Source organism: Pangasianodon hypophthalmus, chromosome 1 (assembly GCF_027358585.1).
Source record: "Pangasianodon hypophthalmus isolate fPanHyp1 chromosome 1, fPanHyp1.pri, whole genome shotgun sequence".
Taxonomy (NCBI): domain Eukaryota; kingdom Metazoa; phylum Chordata; class Actinopteri; order Siluriformes; family Pangasiidae; genus Pangasianodon; species Pangasianodon hypophthalmus.
Window position 1 is genome coordinate 3,747,025 of NC_069710.1, and position 20,356 is coordinate 3,767,380.

Sequence of the window (20,356 nt, forward strand, 5' to 3'; positions counted from 1 at the left end):
GAATGCAGATTTAACAGCAGGGCTTCTATATTTCAGGTGGTGTCATTAAAGTATAACCAAAAGCAATCTGTTTTGGACTAGGGTGAAAGCTGTAGCTGATCTAAATGTGTAAAAAATTTGAGTTAAGCTCAACTTCATTACAATTGTGATGTATCAGAATAAGTTCGCTTTTGTGGCAAATGATTTTGATTCTTGAGAATCAAATAACATTTCTTAGTTTATAGAAAACATGTAGAGGTATATTAATACAGCAAATTACATTTATTCAGGGACAAAGAAATTATTCAGATATTAAAAACAAAAAGAAGCAAAACGGTCCAGGGATCCATGGCACTTTCAGTATATTTGACTGAACACAATATTTCCCTGAACTTTAATATTATATGTTTATATTAGTTCATCGCTTGTTAGCCTTTTTTTTTTTTAATCAAAGGTAGTAAACTTTTTTACAAAAATAAAATCCTTAATACAACAATTATTCACAATACTTTCGGCCATACAACTGCAGAAACACCATTTACTCAATACATTTAACAGGGACTCAAGATTATTATTATTTTTTTTTTTGTAAACTTCTAATGTGCTTTTTCACTGTAAACTACACTTCATCAGAGACAGTTCAAACCAGAGAGGGTGTAAGTTATGCATTTAGGTTCAGAACAAGTTTCTACAATCCGATGCAGTTTACTCAGTGAATATTAGGTGGATGAAGTGAGATAAGTACCACTGATGATGCAAAGTGGTTCCAGCATACATCGCACTACAAAGTATTGGCTGGATATCAACAGTTAATATTAATACAATGATCATAAACATACATATAGGAAAATTTGAAATATCTACTTTCCATCTACTTACTGGTTTAATCTTTTTTTTTCTCTTTCAAAAAGGTGCTTTTCACTTGACATATGTATCAATTCCTGTAATCCCCTTTCATTTGTTCTGAATGAAAGGAATGGTTTGATTCACAGTGCTCTAATTAATGTGCTTTCATTATTGCCTTTTTTTCAGCAAGAAAAAAAAAATCAGTAGCAGAACCATGCTTAGATATTAAGCCCACCAATACACATGTACTTCACTTCCAGATATTCATGAATGCCATATTTAGAGCCCTCTCTGCCCAGGCCTGATTGTTTAACCCCACCAAACGGGGCTTCTGCTGCGGAGACAAGAGCCTCGTTCACCCCAACTATTCCCACCTCCAACTGCTCGGCCACTCGCCAGATCTGACTCAGGTCCTGAGAGAAAAAGTAGCCTGAGGAGAAAGTACTTGCTGGTTGGTAAAGCTGTCACACTCATTAAACAACCAAGAAAATATATGGTAAAAATATATGATGAGAACACCACTGTTTATATTTCAGGTAAGAGGTAAGACAGAGTTATTAAGATCTAAGACAAACCTGCTAATCCAACCGGCGATGCGTTAGAAATGGCAAGAGCCTCCTCTTCTGTGTTGAATCTAAACAAGCAGAGCATCAACATCAAGATGATAACCTCAACCATGCTTTAATAGCCATTGCTAAATTCACTGTTTATGATCAAACTGGGTTTATGATGCTGTATTTAAAGCCAAACTCATGAATAACATACAATACTGTGCAAAGTCTTAGTTCCTGTGTGCAAAAGGTTAGTTCCTGTTATCATAGGTCATAACAGCTATAAACAGTCTTTCCCTCACCAGCCTCTCTTTTTTCTCTCTTGAAGTTAGTAAGACAAAAGAAATGCAGTTTTTCATGTTGCATGAGAAACCATAAGGCCTTTTCATGTTGGAAAACTTAGTAAACTTAATTTACTTCTGACTGTTACAAAGCGCTAACACTGGAGCGTCATTCCATAAATGCTAAATAAATATCTCCAGACAACAAGCTTCACCATATCAACGGTTACACATGTTTTCAAACCTGTTTATGTGGCGAATATGCGTATTATGCTTATCTTTTCTCATTTATACTCCACCTCTACGTATGTATTATCATTAATACAAGAACATTAATATAAGCCTGTGATATAGAAAAATAATCAGTGCCTATTGACTAATCATAATCAAGCACTCAACAGCATTTTGGTGTAAATATAACAATGTATACAATAAAAAAGTAAGGAGATGTTAACTCACTTGAGAACTGGTATCAGGGGACCAAAAGTCTCCTCTTGCATACACAGCATGTCCGTTGTGACGTTGGACAGCAGTGTGGGCTGCATGAAAGATCCCTCAAGTCTCTTCCCACCTTTCACTACTACAGCCCCTTGTGAGACAGCATCCGTGATCTGATGCTCCACCTGAGAGAAAATACACCCTTGATGTTACCTGCATTCAGTGTTCTGCTTTTAGCCATTAAGGTAACGTAGAGCTGCTTCTGTATTATTCAGTTCTCATGAGTTTATATGTTCATTGCAATTAATGGATCTATGTTTTTAGAGGTTTCTTTCCACAGGAAAGGTGTATTTGTTCCTCGGCCACAACACTGATCCATTGCCAGCTTCCCCTTTACCTTCAGTAAGCATGGGCATAATAGAACTGCACACATTGCTAACAAAAGTGCATATCAATAATTTATTTGAAGGGATGAACATACATGTTCATATGTAAATAAAACTGAATTGCAGTGAATTGATTCAAATTGAAGAGATAATTCATCTGAAATGGGATTTTTCCCACATATCTTAAAAACAATCAGAGAACAGATTGTGCAGTTTGAGACCAATGATGTGGAAAGTACCTTCTCAGCAGCACGGACATTGATGAGGGGCCCTTGTGTGGTTGTGGGATCAAACCCATGGCCCATTCGCAGGTCTTTGTCCATGGCCTTCCCCAGCTTCTCCATAAACACATTGTAGATCCCACTCTGCACCAGGAAGCGGTTGGAGCATACGCAGGTCTATAGCACAGAGCAAAGATCATGAGTGAGTATCGCTTAAAGGGTATGAAGGCAGGAAAATTAAAGTAGTATTCAAATCATTATTTTTCATTAGTGCCTTACTTGGCCTGAGTTTCTAAATTTGGAGGCCATTGCCCCAGCTACAGCTTTGTCCACATCTGCACTGTCAAAGACGATGAAGGGAGCGTGTCCACCCAGCTCCATCGACACCTTCTTGACGGTTTCTGCAGCATGCCTCAGCAGTATCTGCATTCAACAAGTCAACAGGAAGTTTATCAAGTTCTGTTGAACAACTAATATGCGCTGTTTGATTTAGGAAGCTGGGATAATAAGTACAAAAATGAGTCTTTCTTTGAGTGTTGCTTATAGTTTTTCACTTGTGGGCGAGCTTTTTGTTTTGTTTTGTTTTGTTTTGTTGAGAAATGTTAGTAGCAATATAGCTTTTACTGTTGCAGATTAGCAAAGCAAGCTAATTGTCCTAGCTGCAAACAAACTCTGCTACTTCCTTCCAAGCCTTATTTATCTTTATAATGTCTCTATACACTTTTGATGAGAGATTGTATATGATAGAAGATCAAACCACCATTTTTTTCTTCCATTTTTTTTGCATGAAACAGTAAACGTAGGTAGTTGTAGGTTGTAGGTAGGGACTAAAGTTTTAAGGGCAGAAATAAAGAAATGTCTGACCACACATGCCACAGCATTGGTCCAAATCATTCAAGCCAATCATCTGTATTTACTGTGTCATACCTAATTTGCTTATAACTGAGAAAATCTCAACTCAAATGTCATTTGCTGCTGTTGCTGAAATCGTGGCTCCATGTCATGCACGTACATAGAAAATGAATGGTCTGTCGTCTGTTGCTTTGTAGCTTGCTAGTGTCAATGTAGGATTAGTCAGCATTAGCAGGACACTTTACTGTATCTACAGCTGTGCTAATGAGTGCGAATACCTTGCCGGTGGCAGTAGAGCCGGTGAATGAGATTTTAGCCACCAGAGGGTCGGTGCAGAGGATTTCACCCACGATAGGGGTCTTCTCCTTTGAGCAGGGTACCACGTTAAACACTCCAGGAGGGATTCCAGCCTGCACTGCTAGCTGCACAAGTACAGCCAATTTAATTTATGTTAACACTATAAAAAAAAAACTACACAAAAAGACAGCAGAACTAACCTCAGCAAGTGCTAGAGCAGAAAGGGGTGTGTCTTCAGCCGGCTTCACTACTACAGTACAGCCGACTGCCATGGCCGCTCCCACCTTTCTGGTGATCATGGCACTGGGGAAGTTCCACTGCGAGTGGAGAGAAAGGGGCGTCAGATTGTCAGAGATGTAAAGTGATATAGACAAAAATCACACCTTCTACAGCTAATGTTAAAGCTGCGAGATGAGCTACTCACTGGGGTGATTATAGAGGCCACGCCCACTGGCTGTTTGAGCAGCAGTATCTTGCGGTCCTTGGCTGCCGGGGCCACGATGTCTCCGTAGACGCGACGGGCTTCCTCTGAGAACCACTCAAGAAAAGATGCAGAGTACGCAATCTCAGCTAGGGACTCCTTCATGGGCTTGCCCTAGAAATGGATAATACAAAAGGTCTGCACTTATTTTACCAGCACACTTCTACGTTACATAAATATACTTCAAGGGTAGATCTGGTTTTATGAGGCAAGATGTACTCCCCATGTTCTACCCTTCAGAAGCTATATAAGATATTTAAATGTTTCCCAGAAGACAAAATAATAACAATTTACAGCGATCATCCTGTTCAAAAGTTTACACCCCCCCGGGCTCTTAATGTATCGTGTTGCCTTTTTGAGCAACAGTAAATGTTTGCACCGTTTGTAATAGATGTTTACGAGTCCCTCAGTTGTCCTAAGTGTGAAAAGATGGATCTCAACATCATATAGCCGCTGTTGGAAAGGGGTCAAATATGCAGAAGATGCTGGAAAAGCAAAGAATGTGCAGGACCTGGAGGATTTTTCTGAAGAACAATGAGCAGTTTAACTGCTCAGGACAAACAAGGGACTCATGAACAACTATCACAAAACAGAAAAACAGTCGTTGATCATCAGGTTTCAACACAGTATTAAGAATCAAGCGTCTGTAAACTTTTGAACTGATTCATTTGTATAAATTCAGTTATTATTGTGTCTCGTGGACTATATGTAAACATCTATTATGTGAAATAATTTCAATGCAATTTTTATTATCCCTCTTATAATTAAAAATTATTAACATTTTGCACATTCTGTAAGGTGTGTGTAAACTTACGACCCCAACTGTACACACACAGTCACGTCCATAAATATTTGGACACTGACAAATTTATGGTTATTTTAGCTGTCTAACACAGTATATTGGAGGACATCACCAGACGCTAGGTTTCTTCCCTGGTGATGCTCTGCCAGGGCTTTGTCTTTAGTTCCTGCTTGTTCTTGGAGCGTTTTGCCGTCAGCAATTGAAATACATGCTCAATTAATTCAGGTTTGGCGACTGTCTTGGCCATTACAGAACATTCTACTACTTTGTATTAAAAAAAAGCCTTGAGTTGCTTTCAGAGTATTCAGGACATTGTCCATCTGCACAATGAAGCACCATCCAATGAGTTTTGAAGCATTTGGCTATGATTCATGGACTCCACTTTGCGAATTATGGTTTTAAAGTAGTTCATGGTCTTCTATACTGCATAACCTTGCTGAACAAAAAAACTGCCACATCCACGTTACGCACATGGACAAATGTAATTAGTATAAAGGTGAATGGTCTGTTTTTTCAGTTGTGTGTTATGCCCAAGCAGAGCACAACAGCATTTTCCAGCTTGACAACTGTAGGGTTCACAGGGCCAAATCTGTACATGAAATACAGGGACACTGGTGTGTAAAATCACTGGACCTCAGTCCCATAGAAAAGGACTGTTTAGAATGGCGTAAAACAAGGATTATGGGAGAAAGAACAGAAAGGAGAGCTAGGGAGCTTTTTAACATAGGATGCTTGCAGGAAGATCATACCACTCGAGTACCAAATGAGTTTACCACTCATTTCTAATAGCATTTGGCATTTTAATAGCAAAAAGTGAATGCTCATGTACTTCGATGACACTCACACACTCTGCTGTAATAAGCTTGGCCAGATCCTCCTTGTGCTGATTGACCAGTTCAAACCATTTCCGTAGCAGAAGGCTCCTTTCCTGAAATGTACATGACAGAAGAGGTCAGATATGAATGCAAAATTTTAGTTTAATTAACCATTAAAACTACAGCTGTGAGAATCAGGACAAAATGTTCATTTGTTCAGGAAAAGGTAAACTCATGTGAGCCAACAGGCAAATAACAGTTTATTAAAATGGGGTACATTTTGTTATCTCAATACATCACACATAAACCAAGTAGAACATTGATCCATTTTACACACATGGTTTTACTGATTTTTTCTGGCACATTTCTAAGTTATTAAACCTTTAATAAATATTCTTGTCTTCTGCACTAATAAGTCACAGATATGTTATGTTTGCCACGAACCAAAACCCAGTTTTTATTCAAATATACACTGGAATCTTCTTCTGTCTTGATTTGCATATAATTAACTACTTAGCTGAGGAACATATGCACAAACACTCACTGTACCCTGTTATTGAGACCGTGACTAGTGTTTGAACTGAATTGTCTAAAAGGGCGCAGTTTAGTTATGAGCACGAGAAAAGAACTGAAAGTGTTCACCACAACCCTTCCCTCCATTTCACGAATGGTTGACTATAGACTGCACAAACTCATTTTGATATTTAGCCAAGTTTCTTGAGCCTTGAGCCTTGCATGTGTGTGACACATGCTCACCTCTGCGCCTACCCTATCCCTAACATGGTACAGAGAGTTATTTATTTATTTAGAATACAATCTGTGTTTGTCACTCACTGTTACTCATATGATACGGTCTTTGATTTGGTTTTGCAGTTTAAGGTTCTCATACTTTTTTACAGTCAGAGACACTCTTTTTTTATTTTTTGTTAAACATATAAACTATAAAAAGAATATTGAAACATTATTTAAATGTGTACTGTAGTATTTTGGCCAAATATTGGAGATTCCAACTGATAATGGTAGGTTGTGATTTCCACCACTTTAATAATAATAATAATAATAATAATGATAAATAAACCATGGATTTAAAGACTTCCTTTAATCTAGAACTGTGACTGCACGTGATTACTGGCAAAGACTGGAGAGGGCTAATAGTTTTATTTTAAATACTTCCCTATATCCAGAAAAAAATATATATAATTTCACTGTTAAAGCTTAAGTACACTTATGAGTTCTGTTTCTTTTTCGAATGGGCCGCCGGTGCTTCCGGTGCTTCCGTCCCTCGGAAACATTTCCGCTTTGTTGTAAACCGTTTCCGGTGTGTGGTTAAAGTTCACTGTAGAAGAACAGCACCAACAGACACTCAGGCCTGTAACTGCAAAAGTGTGCTTAAAGTAGTTTATGAGCTTTGCATGCTCTTATTCTGAGACAGCAAAAAAAAAAAAAAAAAAAAAAAAAAGACACTTTTTCTTAGAGGCGCCTATGTTTTGGAAGTAGAGTCATTACAGCTTGCAGATTTTCCCTTACAAGGCACCAAGATCTCAAAATATACTTTCATTTTCACATGTGGCAGAGTGAAGTACAGTTACATTTATGCAGCTAAGGATTAAGGGGCCTTGCTCAGGGGCCCAGCAAAAACAACTCCTCAGTGTTGAGATTTGAACTCACAACCTTCTGGTCAGAAGTCCAGCGTCTTAACCACTGTGCTACCACTGTATAGTACATAACCGCCATTAATACCAGTGCTTTAATACCTAAAATACCACCATGCAAAATGATTTACCTTTGCAGTCTGAGTCTTCCATGAGTGAAACGCTTTGTACGCGGCTTGAACAGCTTCCTGAGCCTGCTGAGGCCCGCAGTCTGAGACTCGAGCCAGCTCTTGTCCAGTGGCTGGATCCAGCACGGGGAAGGTGGAGGAGGCGGACACCCAGCGGCCATTGATGAAGCCCTCGGTCCGCAGCAGCTCGGCGGAAATATTCAGGCTGTACTGGCGGCTCAGCATGCTTGGTAGTCTCGGAAAGATATGGCGAACAAAACACCTGCTATTTGCAAGCCAGAAACTGCCCATTGCACGAATCAGACTGTATGACACTGAGGAGGCCGCTGAGCTACAACGGACCCGGAGTCAGAATCCAGCGCTGTCAGTTTGAGTCCCTACACAGGAGCTGACGCTCTCAACGTCATGATGTCACAAGTTACGCACCAGCTAATTTGCATATCACGCTATAATCCTGTGTGCTCTCGAGCTGCTCTTTCACATGAGTGTAATGAGCATGGAAGGTTTTCCACCTGCCTTTACATCAAGGGTGGGTAATCTTACCCCCAAAGGCTGACTTCTGCACCCACACCAGCCCTTTCTGGATAAGATTGGACACCCCTATAGTTTTGTTTTTGTTGTTATTCATATTCTGTCTCAGTTTATTTTTCTGTTTGATAATTGACAAATTATGTTCAAGACACAAATTGAAATCCAAAGCTTTAGTTTTTACGAGCTGGGTTTGCTGCCATTGTTCATCATTTCACCAGACGTTTTGAAATGCTGCTACACTTCCACATTTGTAAAATGTATTTAAAAAAAAAAAAAAAAAAAAGGGGTGTATTACACAAATTAAACACAAATATGAATTGTTTACAATGGTTACACTTATAGGAGCACACTGCTGTAAATGTAACAAGTGTAAAGATTTTTACAAAAAGGTGTAAGATGTTTACAAAATGGAAAAATGTCTAACAGAAATGATTCATCTGTATAAATAACATCATTTAGCACACTAGCTGCACTATGAAGTAATTCAAAATCTTGGTCTGGTTTTCTCAAAACAGACTATTAATGTATTAATGCAATGAAATTATCAAGAGGTGAGATCCTCAAGGCTACATGTTTTATACCTTCAGTATGTAACTTTCACCTAGAAAGAATCACCTTTATTGCCAAGTACCGCAGGTTTACATGTACAAGGAATTTGTCTTGGTGTACTGGTGCTTAGTACGGTACCAGTAAAATACAAGAAATACAAAAATAATATTACTAAAGTAAACAAAATATATAAATATAAAAATTTAGGAAAATAAAATAAAAATAGACATTAACTGTACATTAGTGCAGGATGTGCAAAAGTGGGCCAGTGCAAATGCTCAGTTGGTGCATGTATTGTACCTTTAAAGCTTTACTCTAAAAGGTAATTACAGTGCAGTTGTGCCCCTTAAAACATTTTCCACTATCTATATCCACATTTCCAGGTAAATGATACATATTAAAGGTACAAAAGATGTAACCTTGAGGGTACCACCCCAGTGACAGGGCAAGGTATTTATTAGTATCCTTGTTTCTCAGAGTGTAGTTGGTGCCACCAGACATGTGGCTGAACTTACAGATAGTGGCTGAAAGTTTAATGTATTGTTTACGAGATTGGTTTAACTATCATTACTAGTTCATAATACACATTTCTGCACCAGGAACAATGAAGTCCTATGAAAGCGCAAAACAAGCTGTATCACTTTGTATGTGAATGGGAGGACGAGAAATATTGGCTTGACTGATTGAATATTGCATTAAATAACACTTTGTTCAAGCCAGAACTTCCAAAAATGGACATACAGACCCACCACTGTGACAATATGCAAACATAATTTCAATTTGAATTGAAGTTACTGTAGCTCTTACTGAATAATATAGATATAAAAAAAAGAGGGGAATCAGGGTAATAAAAAACTTTTTATTTTCTGGATTCAGTTATGACAATTCTTTACACATACCTAGTAAAGAAGTGCATACCTTAATTAAGCCAGAAAAAAATCAATGTAATGTTGAATTACATATGGCAGCAGGTTGTTAAATTGTTTGCTACTGAAAATGTGTCCTGTTAAATATAAAACCTGTTTATTTAAAAAAGAGGGGAAAAAATATTTACATGCTAGCATTCCATCTCTGATGTGCCTTGTTAGTTGAGCAGTTATTTGCCTTTTCATACCAGAAAGTCAGACAAGAATTGTAAACGTATGCTGCGGAGGAAAATACTTAATATCATTCATCTATATTCAAAAACACACCAAGAAAATAAAATGACAATATAAATCAAACAAACATATGCAAGTATGCTCTGTCATTCACACAATGAAACAGCTTTAAAGGATGGGTCCGGGAAGTCAAATCTACACATACCTTAAAGGATCAGGCAAGCCAATCGCATCCTGAAATCATCATAGACTTCCCTCGAACCACGTTAATATCAACCAGATGACCTACTGTTGTCCAAATAACAGACAAAAGTACATCACATGGCTGAAAGATGTAACGGCAGCCATTTTGAATCACAAATCAGTTGTGGGGTTTTTTTCCCCTTCAAAACTGAAATTAGAAATTTCTCTGCTTATTTTATTATTAATAAATGATATCGCATTGCCCAAAATGTTATCGTTGTTAAACGTGTGATGATTTCGGCATGCAGTTTGCTTGAAACTAAACTGACGATCATAATCGCTTCTAATTAGCTCCTACGCTTGTAAAATTTGCACACTAAATTGGCTGAACAACTACATTTGTGGTCAGGGGAAATTTGTGTGAATTTGATTTCTCTCCCGGCACCATTTCTTTAATACGAAAAGCAATAAATAACAAAAAAGTTAACTAAAAAAATAAAAAGAAACAGACCACATTTTGAACAAAAATGGGGAAAACAGAATACCTGTACACTGATCAACAACAAAATTAGCAATCAGACATTTTAGTTCAAAGTCTGACGCTTCTCTAACAGGAAAAATAAATGTACATCAAAATTTAGGACAGAAAAATTCTTGGAGGAAAAAGTACATGTAAAATGTTATGTACTATATAAATGTACATGTACTATACAAAATTATCCATGTATTCTCAAATATAAAGCTATACAAAAAAGATGCACAAACATTTGATAATTCTGCAAAAAATATAATAAAAAGACAAAATAACAAACAACTGTATTTATGAAAATAGGATGACTATTCACACTCTTCTGTAACTCTGCACACTGTTCTTCAAACAAAAAAGAATGGCTTCCTCCTGTTAGGATATTAACTGAAGAAAAAGAGAAAAATGAACACTTTGAAACATGAAAATATGTTCAAATAATCAGAAATATTGAATACTGGAAGGCTTCTTTAACACAAGATGAATCCCATGTTCTGATTTTTAAATATTGCGATTTTTATATAAACAAAAAAACATCAGTATGCTGTAAAAATGTTACTTTCTGTTACTCACACTCTTCACTGTCTGCTTGATAAAGTCTTTCCTGGCTGTCAGGTCAAAGTCTGGATAAAGGTCATAAACCTAAAAGAAAATGTAAAAGTTAAATATAAACGTACAATAAGACGTGCTCTTAGCTGCCACCATTCTCAGAAGTCAATGTTAAAAGAAAAAAATCACCCTGAATGACTTGCACATTAATCTTCATAATAAAACATGTGCTCTTAAATCACAAGAATTTATTTTATAATAAAATTCTCTGTTTAGTTTTTCTTACATTGCCCACAATTACATTGACTAGTGTTATCAGTGGGATTTAGCCCTTGGCTCATCTCTAACCAACGAAAGGGATGCAGCAGCTCTTCAGTCAGTCCAGCTCTCTCACCTCCTCCTCTGTACACTCTGCTCACACAGATCAGCTTCTAAAGCTTTCATGATAATACTGCAGTCATCGATATAAATACCTAAATACAGCACTCTCTATTTAGTTCTGTTTAATGAAACGCATCAGTGTCTGGGTGAGACCTTCCATTTTGTGGTGTTATTAGTCACTGAAAAAAAAGCACTTTACACTGTCAACACAATTAATACTGCAGTTTTACGCTGTGACTGAATAACAGAAAAACAAATGTTTTATTTGGGCTTGTACTGCAGTGCAGGTAACAAGACAGTTAGCAGCAGAAGTATCTATTAATGCCATTTGTTATTATATATAATATTAGAACATTAATATTATATGTAACATACATAATTTACCATAATTTATCATATGTTACAATGTACAGTTTAACATAATATTGGAATCAGAGGAAAAAAGAATTTTGTTTCTAGTTCAAATGTTATTAGCATAAACATGAGTGCAACTTTGAGCTGTTGGTGGCGCTAGAGGGTTTGAGATAGAAACTCCAATTTTGCTACGGTAACATTTCAGACTGTCCTCTATCTCTGTACCAAATTTCATCATTTTCGTATGTACGGTTCTGTGGGCTGCCATAGACTCAAGAGCGGAAGAAGAAGAAGAAAGTTGACGAAAACTATAGGCGCCTAAGCACATGTGGTGCTTGGCCCCTAATTACTAAAATTAAAACACCTACTTGTGAAATGCAATGCCTTGTTGTTGGGTCCGTAAAGTCTGCTGTATACCGCCCCAACATGGCACCAGTGCTTACTTGCTAAACGCATCACAGCCATGCCAATGCAGCAGCTAGGTATTTAGATCTATGGTCATCGTACTTGTCGTCTTGAAGAACACTAAACTAGCCAAGCAAAGTCTCTGCTGTAACTCAGCACAACTGGGTTGTCTAGCTGCATTGCACTCTGGAACTTGAGTCAATCATTTGCTGTCTTCACTACTTCTATGTTTTTAGGAGCAGTGAAAACATGTTTGAGAATGATGAAACTACAGAAATTTTCCTGTAATGTCAGTGCAACACACAAATGTTAACTTCTCATGGAAACCACAAAGCTACAGCAACAGCTAAAAAAAAAAAATTAGCACCAAAATCGCTAAGCACATCAAATATTTCAGTATAAACATATTTAATGTGGCTCAGGGTGGAATTTTAAGAAGTCACCTGTTGGCAAATCTGCTTCATCGTCACTTCCTCCAGGTTTGCATTTTTCAGGAGGTCTTTGACAGCTGATTTCAACTGTTCATCGCTTGGTGACTTTTTAATCATCTTGATTAGAGGTTCATCATCGTCATCATCATCTGAGCTTTCGGGCTTCACTGAAATAAAAGGAGATATAAGACTTAAAGACAATCCTGTAATTCAGAGGTTCTCAAGCCTTTAAATCTTGTGGCCCAAACAAACAACCAGAAAAGATCCTACTAACCACCGTAAAAATGCTTTTTTTGTAATATAGTAATCAACACTGGCCATAAGAAAACAGTGCAGCATTACAAAGACATTACATTGAAGATAGTGTAACATTGTCAACTTTAATACAGCTACTGAAGTGGTTATTGTAGCTGTATTTGCTTTCTGATAAGCCATTTATTCACTATGGCTTTCCGAGGCTACAGAGACTACGATTTGGGCAGTGGTGGCTCAGGGATTAAGGCTCTGGGGTCAAGCCCCAGCACTCTGACCCCAGCTTCATAACAAGCTGGGATATGCAAAGAAAAGAATTTCATTGTGCTGTAATGTATATGTGACAAATAGAGGCTTTGTTCTTCTTCTTCTTCTTCTTATTATTATTACCTCTGTTATTGTTAATATAACTATCTTTGTTAATGATATTATTATTATTATTATTATTGTTGTTGACACTGTGGAAAGCATGCAAACATGTCCTAATAGAAATGATTAGCAATTAAGATTATCTAAAACTACAATAAAATCATGACCAATAGTTCACTTCATATGTTGGAACATTTTGGAACATTAGTTCCACTGTTTGCTTTAACATTTTGGCTACAGTTTAGGGAAGGAACACGTATGGGTTTGATGGTCAGTTGTACACAAACCTTTGGCCATATATCAGCACTGCTGTCACAGAGGCTTTTGTCTTGGACCCAGGTTTGGTTGGAGGCTCAGGTAATCCACTGACATGTGGAATTCACATATTCTAAACTAGTATTTATTAAAAAATTAAATAGTATTTTTTAAAGTAAAATTTTAGGAATTACGTGTACAGAGTTTTGACTGTTAGTGTATGTACACTGGAAATGTAAAAGTACATACATCATAAAAGCAGAAAGATGTCCTATAGGATTATAATTGCCCACATATACATTTAAAAAAAAAAAAAACCTTGGCCAACTTACATTTGGTCTTGCTTGCAGCGTTTTTCTTCCTGCTGCTACTGCTGTCTGCTTTCTTTGTTTTAGGAGCAGGCTTGGCCTTCACTTTCTTCTGGGTAGCTGGTTTCTTTTTAACCTTAGAATATGTGAAATAGTCATCCGTGAACATATAGGCTTAACAAAACTGATTTATTTGCACTGAAAATAAATTCAACACATCTAACCTTTTTTGGAGGTGTGTCTTCAGCAGACTCTGAATCATCATCATCTTCATCTGATAGAGCCTGGTCAGAGTCGTCGGCCTTCTTTGGTTCCTTCTTGGTGGTGGGTTTCTTTTTACTACTGGGTTTCTTTGACTTTGAGGTCTGCATCAAGGTATGCAAATTAAAAAGGTAAAAAATAAATAATTAATCCTGACAACACAAAGACGAAATTAAACACACATACAGGTCTGAATGAATAATTATCCATCATTCTCATATGTATTCTGAGAATGTACGATTTGATGTAGCAAGGATCAACCAGTATGAACAGCAAAGTTCTGTCAAATGCAGTTCATGCTCCTGATGTGAGATATAGACGCTTAACTTAAAGAGTAACAGGCGCAGACAGGGAGCTCTGTATAATAAGTTGCCATCGTAATCTTTCAAGTGAACTTCATTCATTGCATAACTGTGTAAATTTTACTTTCTATATTCCTTCATAAGGGCAGTAGAAATTATATGCCCTATTTAGTGATACTTCCTTGTAGGGCAGAATTTTGTCACAATTGACAAATTGAGCACTGTTACTGCCTAAATCAGGACTTAACTCAAAGAACATGAGCAAACTGAGCCACTACTTCATACCAGAAATCAGACTGTTTTGTTGGATGCAACCTCAAATTAGTTTCCCTTCATTATCATCCTCAGTCTTCTTGAATGATTAAAAAAAAAAAAGTTCTGGTTAACGAAAAAGTTAACCCTTGCATTTTTACCCACCTCTTCATCCTTGTCATCTTCTGGACCTTCATCCGAATCAACGCTCTTCTCCTCCTCCACTTCTTCAGAAGTACTTTCATCACCTTCATGTTTTTGACTGTCTGACTTTTCACCGTCCTCGTTTTTACCTTTATCTTCTTCATCAGCTTCATCGCTGCTGGAATCAGTAACGATTGCTTTCGACTTTCCACTTTCTAATTGCTGCTGCTTGCTCTTAGATGAAATTTTCTTCTCTCGTTTGGCGTCTTTTGTAGTTTTCTTCTTTCTTTTCTTTTTCAAGAGTACTGGCTATACAGTGACAACCACAAAAAAAAAAAAAATAATAATACACAAGTCAGGCTTACTACTCCAGGTAAAAAAAACTTGAAGCCTGTCTGAATGTTCATTATTTTATATACACATCTACACTAATCTAAAAAGAAATTCAACATGCATGTCTTACCTTGCCTGAATTTGTGGGGTTTATAAGAAACTGCATGATCCTATCAACCAAAACACTCTGATTTCCACTTCTCTCAAGATCAAGAATTTGACAAATAGTCCTGAGTTGTATTTTAGGGAGCCTGTAAGATAGACGAATAATGGCCTTCAAATCATGTTATAAACCTGTTCACATGTTACTACACAAGATATATATACATATGTTAATACAGAACAAAGATGTGATTCACTACTTCAGCACTTTTTCCCTCTTTTTGTTGTAAGGGTCACTGTCGATTTCGAATGGAAATCCATTGAACAGTCGAAGGTGTTTCCTTAGCGAAGATACCTGTTAAAACATTTTGAAACAACTTTCAATATAATTTGTTTTAAAGCTATGAAATTAGTCGTGGGCTAGCGATGCACGGACGTAACGCATGAGTGTGATTCTCAGTGTAAAATGCTTACTGCTCCTGGACGATCATAAAGAATCTTGTGAAGAGGTTTCAGCTGTGGGGCTTTGAGCTTTCCGATGGCGTGATTGACACGAGCAATGTCTCCCAATTTGTCCCCGTGGCCTATACTCTCAACTTTCAGCTTTTCTTTCGGTTTACCCATCTGCATGTTAAGTCTCTGGACTGTCTTCTTCTCTCGTTTTCCTTCAATGATTTCCCCTGGATCTGAAAGCAGGAAAGTGAAGAAGTGTTTAAAGAAGCAATACAGATAACCTTTAGATAGGCAAACTGTAGAACAGGGCTATTCAACTGGCTGGCAAGCCAAATACTCGCTCTGTGATCTGCTTACTAATGTATTATGTAAATATTTGAAAGAAAAAATCTGTATAAATACCTGAACTTTATGCCACAACAAAAACAAATCTTCCAATAAGAGACCTGAGATCTCCTGTGGTGCTGTCACCAGCCAATTACAGAGATGCACAATTGATGAAGAAAATGCCCCGCTTTTGCCGCTGTAGCTAGTTAGCCAGTCAGATAACTAGTGATATTTCATACCGCATTTTAAACCAGTGAATCCAGGCTACCTGCCACTCTCAACACTTAAAAGAAAAACTGAAAAAAGAAAACTGTCATTCAACTATCTGTTCATTGAAATCGCAGGGGGAACCAATATGTTTATGAAAAAGAGAAAATAAAAAACGATTAGGAAATGTAATGGAAATATTGTCATGTAATTTAAGAATCATCAAAATATGCAAAGGGATTAAACTATTAATTGTTTGCATAGAATACAGGCATTTATTTAAAGGTTATTGCTTTATTTTGTGATGGCATATGTTGCAAAGATGAAAATAAATAAATAAATAAACAAATAAACAAATGAAGCACTTAACCCTTCACTTTTGATTTGATTAGTTTTCGCAACAGTGCGAAATAAAACTACTTTAAATTTATAAACGTGTTAGTGGATTATGTCAAGTACACATACTTTTAACAGGAAGAATAATAGCACATAGAAATAATGGGCTCTGTGGGAAAAAAAAGGAGTTGAATAGCCCTGTTGCTGAATATTTTTTCTTAAAGAGAAAATAATGTTGCAGCATAACATACATATCCTGCTCTTGGGTTTGTGTGCCCCTGATTCATCTTGCTCCTCTTTATTGGTTGTGTCATCCATGGCTTCTTCTGTGGCAGCTGACTTCATCTCAACTTCCATGATGTCAGTCATCTCAGAGACAGTCCTGTTACATAAACAGTGTGAATATTACAAAACTGCTTTATTTGGGCACTGATCTGATCTAAATCATAATAAGCATGATTTATTAGACAAGAGTGTAAGTCTTTACACAACACAGTCGTCTCATGTGTATCAAGAGTGATGATATCTGATTAAACTGACCACTACATCACTGCAGGATACATCAGCACAGACAGCAGCGCAGCACAGACAGCAGCGCAACACAGACAGCAGCGCAGCACAGACAACAGTGCAGCACAGACAGCAGCGCAGCACAGACAGTAATGCAGCACAGACAGCAGCGCAGCATAGACAACAGCGCAGCACAGACAGTAATGCATCACAGACAGCAGCGCAGCACAGACAGTAATGCAGCACAGACAGCAGCGCAGCATAGACAACAGCGCAGCACAGACAGTAATGCATCACAGACAGCAGCGCAGCACAGACAACAGCGCAGCACAGACAGTAATGCAGCACAGACAGCAGCGCAGCACAGACAAAAGTACAGCACAAATAACAGTGCAACACAGACAGTAATGCATCACAGACAGCAGAAACACAGAGAGCAGCACAACCCAGAAAACAACACAGTACAGACAACAGCGCAGCACAGACAACAGTGCAACACAGACAAAAGTACAGCACAGATAACAGTGCAACACAGAGAGCAGAAATAGAGAGCAGAAACACAGAGAGCAGTGCAGCACAGAAAACAAAGACAGCAGTGTAACACAGAAAACAGAACCACAGACAGCAGTGTAACACAGACAGCAGTGCACAGCTGCAGCCATAAACACAGAGAGCTTAGCTCACTTAAGCGCAGGAAATTATAGTGCTTAAGTTTATTATAAGAACTCATGAATATGACAAACATTACGTACTATTAATGGTTATTAAATTTAACACATCTGCTTTCAAACGCGTAATACTGAGTACACAAACCACTGCTCCAGAGCTGCAGCTAGCTTTAGCCATCTGTCTCTCAGTTCAAAAAAATTGGCGCGAGTAACTAGCGGACCGAGCTGCTTGCTCTGCTGCTTACATAATAACCACAACAAACAGCGTTTGCTCAACTTATAAAATCAGGAACTGATATACACTGAGCAGAGTTATATTATTTATCAACCTTTACTATTATACTGTGATTTTGGAGCTGCGTTCACGGAATAAGTAACAACTACAAACATTTAGCATAGCTAACTAGCTAGGTGGCTAACTCACTGTCCCGCCCACAAACCTAACCAAAACAAATGATAGTTTACTTAGCAGACTGGAAGTACATCACCAAAAAAATACAACCAAACCACTAAAAACTTAATACTTGAGTCACGCATTATGTCGAATTAAATGTGTATTAATTAAAAAGAAACACTTACAGTCTAGGACTGGACAGTCTGCAGGAGGTAATCACTCAAACTGAACTGAAAAGAGCTGCAACATGGCGTTTGAAAAGTGTGGGCGTGTGATCACGTGACCTGCTCACCCTGGGACCGGGGACAAACACGAAGGCCGGATTCCAAATGGCTCCCTGCTTCCTACAGGAGTGCACTAGGTAGGGAACGAACACGGCTTCTACACCGTCTGTAGTCCCCTATACGCGCAAAATCAGTTGGGATTTGGCACCAAACCCATTAGCTAAATAACCGTCCCATGGGACTCCTGGTGAAAATGAACAATAAATAAAGGAATGTAGAATAAAAATACATTAAAGGTGCAGTAGCCCATATTTTCCATTTCTTACTAGTATAAATAATGTGGAAGATTATGTAGAAATGTTAAAAAACAATAATTTATACCACTGTGTCACTATGTGTGTGTGTGTGTGTGTGTGTGTGTGTGTGTGTGTGTGTGTGTGTGTGTGTGTGGTCCCTTCCCTCACCAAAAAAAAAAGTTTGGAAACCTGCCTGAATGATGGTTTGTTTGTTTGTTTGTTTGTTTTTGGCCTTGTCTCTTGTCAGTCATTTTATAGACACACCCCCAACACCCCTTTACATTCTCATAAATGCATGTTTACTGAGTTGTAACTTGGCTTTCAAGCAGCTGAATGTCTGAGTGTGCTTGAAAGTGATATCCTGACATTCTTTGCTTTGACAAGTCCTTGGTAAGTCCAGTTGAACCTCCATAGGTTTTTTTTTTGTCCACATGAGTGGAAATGGAGGCCTATGTTGATTCTACAGAAGCAACCAGACACCAAATGCGTGTTATGTCTGTATTCCTGTTAAGAAACAGTAGATGGAGCCAAACAACCATTCAGTATAACCATGGCTCTTAATTCTCACAAATGACTACATTTTGGTTTACCACCAAAATGAATATCAGTGGTGTTCGAATGGGGGTCCCTTTCTATTGGTGGATTGGAATGAGAACACCATCACTGCAGTGAAGCATGGTGGTGGTAGCAACATGCTGAGAGTTACTCTTGGCTTCTCGATTCCTTCCCTGACTAATGCTTTCCTCATCCATTCACTGAATTTTGGTGGATGGTCTAGGCGTAGCAGTCAGGGACAAATTATGATACAAGGGGCTCCTGGGCACAGACGCACTAAACGCCCCGAAATTTTCACTCTGAGTAGTTAATTTTTTAAAAGTAACTTTAGACAAAGGCTCTGGCTTTGGGGCCCCATGACTCCTTAGGCCCCTGGGACTGTGCCCAGTAGGCCCATTAGTGGGTCCCTTAGTTCCAGTGAAAGGAACTCTTAATGCTATACAGTATACAAAGACATTCTATACAATTGTGTGTTTCCTATGGGTGATATGGACACATATTTTGGCCATGTAGAGTGATTTAGGGATTTCAGGGGTGATTTTTTTTTTTTTGGTAAATAACTATATTAATCCCTCCCTCTTCAGTATTATGCAGTCTATTATGTAGACTCATGGTGGAGACCCATGGTGGAGTATGCCATTGAGCCACTCATGGTGGAGTATGCCACTGAGCCTGACATGCCTGAGACTACATTCATCAACGTGCCTTGTGCCTGGTGGTGGGCCACGACATCCATGACCACCGTGGGCTACGGGGACATCCGCCCAGACACGGCCATTGGCAAGGTCATAGCCTTCATCCCTGCCCATTGCCTGATCTACATCAGTGTATGTAGACCTATGACAGATACAGTGAGGTCCCCTTTTTGCTTTAATGACAGTGTGCACTTGAGCCGACATGGACTCCACAAGTTTGTGCAAAACCTTATGATCCATTTTAGATCAAATCCATCAGAGTGTCGTCTGAACTCATGCTTCAGTAGAAGAGATTAGACATGAGGAAAATCTGACCTTCCGTAAAATGCAGTTAACATTCTCAATATCACAAATTTGCTTACATTTAAATAGAGA

The 20,356-nt window shown here is 38.2% G+C and overlaps 2 protein-coding genes across 2 annotated transcripts; both read right to left on the reverse strand.

Annotated features, from left to right (window-relative positions):
• Positions 1–242: 242 nt before the first annotated feature.
• aldh5a1 (aldehyde dehydrogenase 5 family, member A1 (succinate-semialdehyde dehydrogenase)) lies at positions 243–8,134 on the reverse strand. Its single transcript, XM_026914464.3, has 10 exons — positions 7,733–8,134; positions 5,979–6,062; positions 4,276–4,446; positions 4,052–4,168; positions 3,833–3,976; positions 2,982–3,125; positions 2,721–2,879; positions 2,117–2,280; positions 1,401–1,459; positions 243–1,255 (listed from the first exon to the last, which is right to left on the reverse strand). Exons 1-10 carry the CDS (start codon positions 8,018–8,020, stop codon positions 1,044–1,046), a joined length of 1,542 nt encoding a protein of 513 aa, XP_026770265.2. The 5' UTR covers positions 8,021–8,134; the 3' UTR covers positions 243–1,043.
• Positions 8,135–9,654: 1,520 nt separating this feature from the next.
• On the reverse strand, positions 9,655–18,528 carry dek (DEK proto-oncogene). Its single transcript, XM_026914408.3, has 11 exons — positions 18,397–18,528; positions 16,891–17,021; positions 15,791–16,002; positions 15,577–15,671; positions 15,345–15,465; positions 14,903–15,190; positions 14,147–14,287; positions 13,947–14,058; positions 12,751–12,905; positions 11,192–11,260; positions 9,655–11,005 (listed from the first exon to the last, which is right to left on the reverse strand). Exons 2-11 carry the CDS (start codon positions 17,006–17,008, stop codon positions 10,994–10,996), a joined length of 1,323 nt encoding a protein of 440 aa, XP_026770209.3. The 5' UTR covers positions 17,009–17,021; positions 18,397–18,528; the 3' UTR covers positions 9,655–10,993.
• Between the last annotated feature and the right edge of the window lie 1,828 nt (positions 18,529–20,356).

What these genes read in the sequence shown, in the direction of transcription:
- aldh5a1 (XM_026914464.3), bottom strand. Translation starts at nt 8,020, where the DNA reads ATGGGCAGTTTCTGGCTTGCAAATAGCAGGTGTTTTGTTCGCCATATC. An exon ending in AGCTTATTACAGCAGAGTGT is followed by an intron (nt 4,447 to 5,978) that starts GTGAGTGTCATC and finishes ATCCATTTCTAG; the next exon opens with GGCAAGCCCATGAAGGAGTC. An exon ending in CCCCTGATACCAGTTCTCAA is followed by an intron (nt 1,460 to 2,116) that starts GTGAGTTAACAT and finishes CTGCTTGTTTAG; the next exon opens with ATTCAACACAGAAGAGGAGG.
- dek (XM_026914408.3), bottom strand. Translation starts at nt 17,008, where the DNA reads ATGACTGACATCATGGAAGTTGAGATGAAGTCAGCTGCCACAGAAGAA. An exon ending in CAAACCCAAGAGCAGGATAT is followed by an intron (nt 16,003 to 16,890) that starts GTATGTTATGCT and finishes TCCTGCTTTCAG; the next exon opens with ATCCAGGGGAAATCATTGAA. An exon ending in AAGAGGGAAAAAGTGCTGAA is followed by an intron (nt 15,466 to 15,576) that starts GTAGTGAATCAC and finishes TCTATCTTACAG; the next exon opens with GCTCCCTAAAATACAACTCA.